At 37.4% G+C, this 10,715-nt stretch overlaps 1 protein-coding gene across 1 annotated transcript; it reads right to left on the bottom strand.

The window, feature by feature from the left end:
• Positions 1–1,444: 1,444 nt before the first annotated feature.
• Positions 1,445–6,268, bottom strand: LOC110797076 (outer envelope protein 39, chloroplastic). Its single transcript, XM_022002174.2, has 11 exons — positions 5,325–6,268; positions 5,152–5,218; positions 5,025–5,060; positions 4,771–4,915; positions 4,484–4,642; positions 4,306–4,376; positions 4,133–4,211; positions 3,905–4,020; positions 3,308–3,455; positions 2,073–2,142; positions 1,445–1,937 (listed from the first exon to the last, which is right to left on the bottom strand). Exons 1-11 carry the CDS (start codon positions 5,356–5,358, stop codon positions 1,780–1,782), a joined length of 1,083 nt encoding a protein of 360 aa, XP_021857866.1. The 5' UTR covers positions 5,359–6,268; the 3' UTR covers positions 1,445–1,779.
• Positions 6,269–10,715: the final 4,447 nt, after the last annotated feature.

Here is a 10,715-nt window from a genome sequence, read left to right as displayed (position 1 = left end):
ACCACCAGACATCCATAACTTATGTTACCTGATTACTTTTTAAATTATTAAATGTCTCGGATTTAGTAGACACAACAAGGCCTTGTGAATTATGTCAAGGCATTAAGCTTGCTCATTTTCTGTCACTAATTTAATTTCACTCTTCTGACAGTGTATTGTATTTCCAGTGTATTTCCTGCGGCAAAGTACAAAGTACAGGGGGTTCAGGGTGAAGATTTAGTTTCTTATGTGAAAATTTGGCAGAAGGCATGAGCTTCTCTATTTGGCGGTTGTTATAGAACTACTCCAAAGACAATAAATAACATTTATAGGACTCTCTCAGAGCATTCAGTGTCTCCGCGTTAATAAGCCATTCACACTTTTGTGTTATAAATGACTAATTAGGAAATATGATCTATGCATGTGTATTGTTGTTGCCTTCATTGTTTCGTAGAATTCTGAGGATTTGCTCCCTAGCCGGATTTGTTTACTGAAGGAACCTTCTTGTTTTCTGTAATATGTAAGCCTTTGGATATCTGCACAAAGACGAGCTTTGCATATATACCAAAAAATACAAGTACTCAAGTTTACAACCATTAGTCGTTCGTTTTTATTATTCCAGCTAATTCCCCGGTTTTCTACGCAATATTTTTACAACATATGTTTGTATCCCTTGGGGGACCGTGCGCGCTAGCGCACGGTCCAACAACTAGTAACATAATAAAAGACAAAAGGTCTCTTATAAGACCGCATTTCACGCATAAGACCGTTAGTATCATTATAAAAATATAACTATTCGATGGCAAATTTTAATAATTTGATTGATCATAATTATTGAACATAATGTGTGATGTTTAACTATTTAATTATAAAGTAGTCCCTCCGTTCTTAAACATTTGTCCTATTTGGAATTTTGAGACTATTCACAATTGAAGAGAATATTTTAATATCTTTCCAACGAGTATTTCAAAACACAGATCTTGTTTTATTTGTCTTAATATTTAGTTTCACAATATCAAACTTTTATAATTTTTTAACAAGCGTATTTGGAGATTTGTACGTTTAAATATTGAGTTGAAACGGGTGAAAATGTCAAAATAAAACTAATTTAAGAACGGACAAATTATAACTAATTGGTAAGAAGTTGGTCTTATACAAAAGATCGTCAATCACATATAGATTTTTTTTTTATTTTTTTTTTAATCTAATGGTCAAGAGCAAGGCTTTGCCGTCACGAAACAGCTTGCTCCACTGCTTTAAGAGCACTTTGACTGACCTCATCTGAGGTTTTCCGGGAGTTCTTCCTCAAGGTTAGCATAATTATTAAAAATAAAAACAGGAACCACGAGAAGCGAGACAACAATAGAAAGATACTAAATGTCTGATGCCGACACCATGGATTGAAGTTTGGTGTTTAAGTGGCTAAACTAGGAAAGCATCAACATAGGATAGGTAATTCACCAACTGAGTAGAGAATGAAATTACATTCTCAAAGAATTTTGTACTGAATATGTATGGAATTTACATTTGTCTTGTCTTAGTAAATTAAAGATCAAATTGAGCCTTGGGAGAGAGAGAGAATCAAAACTGGGAAAGAGAGAGACAACCAAGTAGAAATTCCATTTCAGTTTCCTGCATCCGAGATTCGTGTCAATGGAAAGATCACTTGATGATGAAAGCAAGTCTTGTATTTCATGCGACCGTCATGAATCGTCAACATCTTGTACATGGTAGGTGAAGATATCAGGAAACTAAAAAATACTGCAAATCTCAGCTCAGGAAATTCTTCAAAAGGCGCGTTCATGAAGATACGTTGGTGACGTTAAAGTAGACAGTTCTCTGTTGGTAACTATTCATAGCATAATCAACCTGGAAGTGACCAAATGGTGATTTGAACCGTAAGCCATATCCTATCCCAACTCCACTTCCTGGTTTGCCTTGTCTCAACCCTGGGTTTCCTGTCAATTTCAAACACCAAAAAGGCACCCAAGTTAACAACAAAGTATATTCTCCGCATTTAAGATCAGAAAGAAAGATCTGAAAAGTTTTAGGTAAAAATTTCTAGATAGATTATAGATATAGATAGACCATACCAGGAACATGCCGACCAGAACCCAGATCAGATCCGTAATCTAAGAATATTGCACCGTCAAACATTTTGCTCTGGGGATTAAAACAAAAAAAAGGAAAAGTCTAAGGGATACATGGGAAAATGCCAGGAGCTCATACATATATCTGATTGCCGGAATATGCATATGTTACAAACAGAAAAGAATTACAAGTTTGGAGCAAAATTATCCAAGCATGTAAACCCCAAGTAATTCTACCACAAACATTTGCGGGGGAAAAGTCTCCTGCAAATAATACTTGAATAATAAATACAGATGGTAAAAGATAATCTTGCATATGAAGAGAGAAGAAGACAGACACAGCAGAGGATACGCTTGGAGAGTTTTCCTTCTTCTCAGAAAAACATGTAAGAACATTGGATAAAATTTTTAAGTACATAAGCATAACAAGTCATACATTCCATGCATCTATCATACATCTTTTTCCTACCAATAATAAAAGTCCAACCAGCATCAAAACTTGAGAGGCTCATTCAATGACTTGGTTCAGCAGAAGCCTAAACACAATACACTTCTGGGACATTTGGTAAAACCTCAGGTCTAGACTCTAGAGCACGTTTCAGATTGCAAAAGCTCTTTTTCCTGTTGAAACTTTTGTATTCTGCATTAGTTTGGCTACAAAAATGAACTTTAGTCAAGTCGAGAAACTTTTTGGTGTTTGTACATGAACCCGAATTCCTCCAGCAAAAGCATTTAAAGCAGCTGCCAGGCTCTTTAAAACCGAAATGTCGGGAAAGATGAAGATTCTTAACAAGTGTTGAACCTTGAGATCAAGAATCATTGGTTTTCAACTTTAGGATCACAAAGCACACTTCTTTTGGGAAGCACGGGGTGAGATTGCTAAGGCAACAATCAAACTAATTGGATAAACACCAGGTACAGGAAAATCTACATACTCTGTATGATAGTAAGATACAATCAAATAAACTGGTCTAGGATGATCCTGAAGGTCACTAAAATTACATGGAGAAAGACGGTTACAATATTCTGGCACATAGGGTCCAACCAAGTATAAGGACAAAATATAAAGCCTAAGCAGCAGATGGTAAAGGAGTTAACTAGCGTTATGTGACAATAAAAAAAAAATCCAGGTGAAAATATCAAACGCAGAACTATCTGCAACAGATTTAAAGAAACATCTACAGAGTAAAGAAACATCTCAGATGTACACTTTGCTAAGTGTAAAAGAAAATACTTACTAACGGGAAAGTCAATTCACTGTTGGCAACCAAACATGATCTTCCAGTTCCAACAGCACCTTCACCATACCCTCTAACACTACCAAGACCACCAATAGCAAATGCTTGGTAAGGAGCCATATCCCCCACAATGGAACCTCCAGTGATACTGTTGAGAATTTCATCTAAGAAAATGAGAAGAGAAGTACAACAAGCTAACCATATATGAATACAACATGACTGCAAAATGACAAAGCATATATTTTGTATTTCGGAGATGAACATAAACCAAAACTCTGACAACAGAAATGATTTTGTCCCATGCGATTATGATACAAGTTGTTGCGGAAGTGAGCAATCTGAGCATTATGAAACTACTATTGAATAAACACAAGTCTAGCTTGACCTTAATCAGAATTCAAGGAGCAACCCTCTGTAATATATAGAGCAATGCAAATATAACATCATAAATGTGTTCGTACAAAGATGTGCAAAAAACGAAGAAGCTGAAACTGGTGAGAGCCGATAGTTAAATTCTTCTTGTAAGAAATCAGATTCCAGTTTCTAAGAGTTTCGGCAATAGCAATATGATACAGTAAGCCAGGTAAAATTCCTCACCTTGTCAATAGAAAAGAAGGCCCAAGCTTGATACCCTTAGTGCCAACAAACTTGAATCGGTTAAAAACAAGCCATTTATACAAAATTGGAATTCCTTGTTCTATCTGCAAGCTGAACTGAAACCAAAACAAGAACAATTTAAATGACATGCAGCAGAACCACATCTTATTTCTAGAAATAATTTGTTGTGAGAAGTTCACATCTTAGATCATAAGTTGAGAATGTTACACGACTAAAGAATTTATCATTTGCCCTGGCATAACGAGTTTCTTGCTTCAGAACCACCATGCTATCATGGGAAGCTCCACTGCACACGGATAACAGGATTAGCACCTTGGAAAACAGATCAGTAGATCACCAAACAAGTTTTAAAATAAACTCAAGTGGAAAATCTCAATAACCTGCAAGTCACCGGAAAACCATCAAGATCTCGGTTTATAGGGCGTCCCTCATCATTCATAGGGCGCACATGCTGCATGTGGTAAAAGATTTATCAAAAGTTGCACATAATCTTAGACTTTACTTACAGATGACTCAATTCCCAAACATAGAGTCTCAACTTGTGACATGTTACCTCACCTCAAATTTTACACTGGTCGTACTGCTCCAATTGGAGCTAGCTGGCTCGCTCAGTTCTAAACCCACGGAAGAGCGACAGAGATTCACACTCCCACTCCCAGATTGTGAGAAGTTATCGACGGGCAAACCATGAACTCCTATCTCAGGTGCAATAGAATGCTAATTTGCCAGAATAAGTTTGCATAAGAAATTCCACCCAAAAATTGTCCAAATATTCCATGGATAAATGACAAACTATAGCCTATTCGCTAATGAGGAAGTGTAATAAACATTGGTTGTGGACAAACCTGAAGCACAATAGACTGCTGAGGAAGCCATTCAGGTCTGGGCCTCCTATAGGCCACCACAACATTTGTGTCATACAATCCCTTGTCCCAAAACACATCAAGCTTCTCACTCCCACCAAATAAATTAGGGTGCTTGATGCATAAACTGCCAAATTCAATCCCAAATTGGACATAAAATCAAATCCAAAATGTTAACATTAACACGTAACACTATAAGAAAGTGCCTTAATTTTCAGAGTAAGCAAAACCCTTACCTCCCAATAACTAATGAAAGAGGACCTCCAGAATTCCTATTGCAGAGATTTAAAACAAGGAAAGTGGACAATTAGCAAGACTAAATTTTGTTGGCAATAATCTGAATTGAATGAAAAAGAGGGAAACCTGAAATGTGGGAGCATCAAAGCAGCGCATAGCTTGTGACTCAAATCAACATTGACATCAATTTTGGCTGAAGAACAACAAAATTATCAAATGCTGATTAGTGATTACCCAGTTCAAATTTTATCCATATATTGAAATACATTTGAGAATTGAAGCAGAAAAGAACAACTAACCTTTACCAGCATGGATGCTCTTCTGAGCTCCCATGAATAATGCCCGATAACAACCATGAAAAGATTGCACCCGAAAGATGAAATCAGGGAAAACAATTGCAGTGCAAAGTCTGAAGGAGATGATAGAGATTAGAGGGAGAAGAAAGGTAGGAAGGAGGATTTGTGTTGGAGTGGTATATGGGTTAAATTGTAAGGAGAAGTTGTCTCTTTCTTTCTACTTGGGCTTTCTCACTTCCAAATTCAGTACTTATGTCTAATGTCTGCCTCCCAAATTCAGTGAACTGTCCGTTTTGGTGTTGGAGCTAGGATATCTAGGCTTTGTGGAGACCCGCCCCGCATCCATGACCCATCCAATTAAGTAGGGATGGTTTTTTTTGGTGTTAGAACCCGGTTCACCCTCAGGGCTAATTCGGATTCGGGGAGAGTTCTGGGTAGATAGGTTTTAGTCCCCTCCCAATTGTTGTTGCGGGGGATCGAACACGAGTTCTCCCTACCAAGTTCAGCCTCAATCACCACTGAACCAACAGACAATTAATATTAAATAGGAATGGTGCAGTTGTGGAGGTTTGAATTGAATCGTTTGATGAGTGATGGAACGGAAATGGGGAAAATTGTATATCCACCACGACTCCACGAGGGATGAGACGAGTGTTTGTTTTGGCGATGGGTGAGTATGGCATTGAGATTTAGTTGTGTTGCCTCGTCATTTTGTTAGATAAAATATTGTAAAACTTGTAGGGGTTGGTACGGGCCTCTAAGCGAGTGTTGGACAAAATAGCAGTTGATATTGGCCCATAAAACTTGGCGACAGTACGTTAACCGGTTAAATAATTACCTAAATTTTTTTTGGTACAGTTCGGTTTCAGTACGGGTTTTCAATAGTAAACTAGTGTCTGACCCGGGCGATACCCGGTTGCTACATTGAATAACTAATGTTTTAGATTTTTTTGAGCTCAATATTTGACCAAAATACTTGTATTCTATAGAATGGAAAATATCCATTAATTTTGTCAACTACACATGCACGCTAAGTCATTTATCATGGCAAGTAAGTTTTCAATCATATCATCTTATAATTTGTATAATTTATTTTCTCGTGGAACTAAGTACGTCAAATTAATAAACACTAAATTAAATGTATATGCAGCTATGTAAGACAATCCTATAGTTGATTTTTATGAGACTTATGACATCAGGTTTCTTCATGATTGTCATAATGTTTAATTTTTTTTTTCCTTTTCAAAATAGTCTATATATAGAAATTTAAAAGTCACATAAAAATTTATTTGTTTTAGATTTCATGTGAACATTTATTTATAAATAATGTGAAGAGAAAAACCACAATTGGTGGTTGGTTAAGATGGTAATGATAATTATCATTCAAATTGAAGATCTGGTGTTCGAACCTCATTAGATAGTTTGTTTTACAAAAGAATACATTCATACAAGAGAGTAAAGCTAAAAGTTACACATAATGAATTAATGTATTTTAGCGTTCACTTTGCCGATCATACTCACTAAGAATAGTTTATAATAATTTCCAAGAAACCTATACAGTAGTTTGTCCCCATTATTTACTTTGTTGTCATTTGCGATACTTTGATTTTTCTTTTTTGTGGTGGTGGTGGTGGTGGTGTTAAAGCTTTAATGATGTTTTAGTAAGCTTATTGAAGAAACTAATTTCCCTTTTCATATTTTTTTTATTTATAATTAAAGGTGATAATAAAATTACAAACTAATCAGTTTCACATTAATATTTTTAAATGCAATTTATGTTGAGATTTGTACTTCATACTTTTTAACCATATAAAAGTGATATCGGTTTGGTTCGGTTACTAGCTGTACGGGTAGCCCTACCGGTATGCCGGTAGGACAACCCATAACAGCTGTATCATAGACATATACTCACAAGAAGCACCAAAGGTGCAGTCGGCATCCAGGGTTTACAGAACCCAGTCGGCATTGCTCTGACATCATCTACCTATCAGAGCCGAAAGGGAGGATCCGGAACCAACGGGTAATAACCCGGGTCCTCCGTACAAATAACCCGTCTATATATACGGACCCCCTCAATGCCAAAGGTACGCGATTCCAGCCCAATCATTCTTATAAGCATTTATTACAGAGCTACCAGCATAATCTGACTTAAGCATCGGAGGGGTAATTCTCGGATCAACCCCGAGGCTAGTTAACGGTTTCACTGTGCAGGATCCAGCCAACAATCTCAGTCGGGAGTCAGTCATCCCTTTCCTGTTCCAAGTCCGCTGCCGGAACAATTGGCGCTAGAAGGAGGGGATGTAATACCCCGAATTTTTAAAACTCGATTAATTAGGCTTAATTATTTTTATTTAGCTTAAAATCGTTTTAAATCCTAATTTCGAACTTTATTTTTAAATTACGAAGTTTTATTTCTCTTGACATTCTAAGATTTGTTACACGATTTACTTTTCGGATTTTATAATATAATTTTTCTTTTTTTTTTATTTACGAGCTTAACGACCTTTTTAAATCTTAATTATTTTCGGATTTTTGATAATTTCGAAAAGTTCTTATTTTATTCGAAAACTAAATTTATTTTTCGTTAACGATATTTTTTTTAAAGAGATTATTTCTAAACTTATTTTTAACCATTTCTATTCCAATTAATTTCCTAATAATAGAAATCAATTTTCTGAATTTTGGCCTAATAATGTGAAATTACGAAAATGCCCTTGGAGCACCAAAAATTCCATTTCCCTTTCTTTCCTTGCTCTCCACGTACCAAGCAAGAATGAAGAATTTCTTCATTTCTCTCTTCCCTGAATTCAGTCCATGTTCATGCCTTGCTCCCCAAGGACCTAAGCTTCTCTTTCACTCCACTTAAAACTATAAATCAGATCAAAGTCTGCCCCAATTCTTCATTCAATCAACTCCAATTTCAAGTTGAATTTCAATAACTAGAAATCAATTTTACTCCCCTTCTTGTTTCCTGTTTGTTCGAACCACCACCATCGCCGGTGGCTGCCACCACCATTGTCTACTGTCAACCACCCAACTCCACCACCTAGCTGCTCCGTTGGATCACCACCGCAACACCTCCCTAATTCTTCTTCCCTTCCCGCAGCCACCCACTCCCCTGTTCCCTCCTCCTTTCTTCTCTTGCGGCACCACCAGCGTCGCACCACCGCTCCCAGCCACCCTCTCCACTGTGTGAACCCACCTCCGTCCCCAATAACCGGCGAGCCGCCGCCCAGAACGGCCCAGAAACACCCTCAACATCCCCTGCCTTGTTCGACCTTCCTCTCCCCTACCCTTGTTGTTCCGCCGCCTCGGAACCACCCCACCTCCGACTCCTTCCAGGCGAGGTTCCGGTACCACCCAACGACACCGAGAAACCCGATCCCCGCCGCCACCTTCTTCCTCTCCTCCTCCCTTTCGTGTTCCCCTGTCTCGGCCCTCCCCTGTTCTTCGCGTCAGTTTCAAAAAAAAAGAGGAGAGAACGAGTTCCAGTAATTGGAACTTGGTTCTTTCATTTTTCACATTATGGCCCAACTCTTGTCTTAGGCCCAATATCCTAAAGTAAGCTCCATTCTCTCTAGAGCACTCATGTTAATCAATTATTATTTGTTTTAAATGAAATTTAAATGATAAATTCAGATTTATATTTTGGACTGAAAATTGGATTTAAATAATATTTTCGTTAATTGATAAAATTAAATAATGTTTCATGTAAATCGATTTATGAAACTTTGATTGAAATTTCGTTTAATAATATTTTCAATAATTTATAAAATTATACTTTTATTAAATTCATTATTTCAAAAATTTCACTAACTATAAATTTATTATTATTTTTAAGTATTTATTAATTTAATACTAATTCAATAATTCGATATGTTGAAAGAAATTGGACTCGGGGCTCAGGAAGGACGATCCATCAGACAGGGAGTATAAAAACTACGGTTGAGGTAACGGTTATTGCTAGTACCCGCATTCCCTTCGAAATGTATTTATGAATGATGTTATGAATGATTGATGTTTTATAATGATGTTTTATGAATTGCGGGATTACAAGTATGATTTGATTGAATTGTTTTACGATAATGCAGCTTTATGCAAAGTATTGATTTAATGAATTATTATTCCTGAAAGAAATGATTTTATGAAATAACGAGATTTAATGGTTTATTGAACCACCCTGAACGATTGAGATTTTCCTGATTAATGTTCGATTAAAAGAAATGTAAACATGATAAATAAAAGTGTAAGAACTGGTCAAGTTCCCCTGATATGGAGCCCAGGCTCCCCCTGATAAGAAGCACTGGCTTCCCCTGATATGGAACCAAGGTTCCCCCTGATAAGAAGCACTGGCTTCCCCTGATATGGAACCAAGGTTCCCCCTGAAACGAAGCACTGGCTTCCCCTGTTATGGAGCATTGACTCCCCCTGTTATGAAGCACTGGCTTCCCCTGTTCGTAGGAGACGTCCTACCATGTTTTCCTGTAAAGACATGACGACCAGAATAAATACTGTTAAAAGGAAAAAGATTAATGAAATGACGTTCCTGAAATTAATGTTCCTGAAATGATGTTTTTTTGAAATGATGCTTCTGAAATATTGATTTATTAAATGTTTTACTATATTCTATTCTCCCTGTTTATTAAATAAAATGAATTGAAATGATGTTACGATGCTAGGGTAACTTGTTACTGAGTCTTCGGCTCACCGTTTTGTTTTCCGTTTTAGGTACTGCTGGGGACCACGGAAACGAGTAGTGGCGAGGATTTCACTATTACCAAGTTTACCTAAGTTAATGTTAAGTTGTAACAAGTTTAAGTAGAGATTCTTGAATAAGTTATGTACTTTTATTAAGGAATTAAGAAGGATTATCATGTTAATTCTGGAGTTTAATAACTTATGATTGATGGTTGCCTGGTAACTCCTAAGAGGGAGTTACGGCGGGTAATGTCCCGACCGAATTAGGTTAATTCCGCTGCTAATTATGATTAAATAATTGAATTAGAGGTCGGGGCGTTACAGGGGACCCCCACTTGTAAACAGAACCCACAGCCAGGCACACACCAAAAAAAAAAAAAAAAAAAAAAAAAAAAAACACCCTTGAAAATGGAGAGTACGCAGTCGGATTCGTACAAGAGAAGCAAAAAGCAGGCCTCGAAAGCAACCCCACAGAGTACACAGACGACAAAAACAACAACCCCATTGAAACCCACGCTGTTCTCGGCAGAGCCAATAATAACACCCGTCAATGACCAACCCACCCCCCAGCTAGGGAGCCAGTCGGTAGGCAGCAAAACTACGACCGCAGCAACACCCTTACATGTCCTGGGATACTCAGTCGAGGACGACGACTCAGACGGAGAGCCCGAAAGCCCAGCCCAGGATGATACACAA

This window comes from Spinacia oleracea, chromosome 5 (assembly GCF_020520425.1).
Source record: "Spinacia oleracea cultivar Varoflay chromosome 5, BTI_SOV_V1, whole genome shotgun sequence".
Taxonomy (NCBI): Eukaryota; Viridiplantae; Streptophyta; class Magnoliopsida; order Caryophyllales; family Amaranthaceae; genus Spinacia; species Spinacia oleracea.
The sequence above is the reverse complement of the archived record's forward strand: the minus strand, read 5'-3'. Positions and strand labels throughout refer to the sequence as shown.

Coding starts and splice junctions, on each gene's coding strand:
- LOC110797076 (XM_022002174.2), bottom strand. CDS start 5,358: ATGGGAGCTCAGAAGAGCATCCATGCTGGTAAAG. Junction 5,219..5,324: donor GAGCATCCATGCTGGTAAAG/GTTAGTTGTTCT, acceptor GTTGTTCTTCAG/CCAAAATTGATGTCAATGTT. Junction 4,643..4,770: donor AGCAGTCTATTGTGCTTCAG/GTTTGTCCACAA, acceptor CTGGCAAATTAG/CATTCTATTGCACCTGAGAT.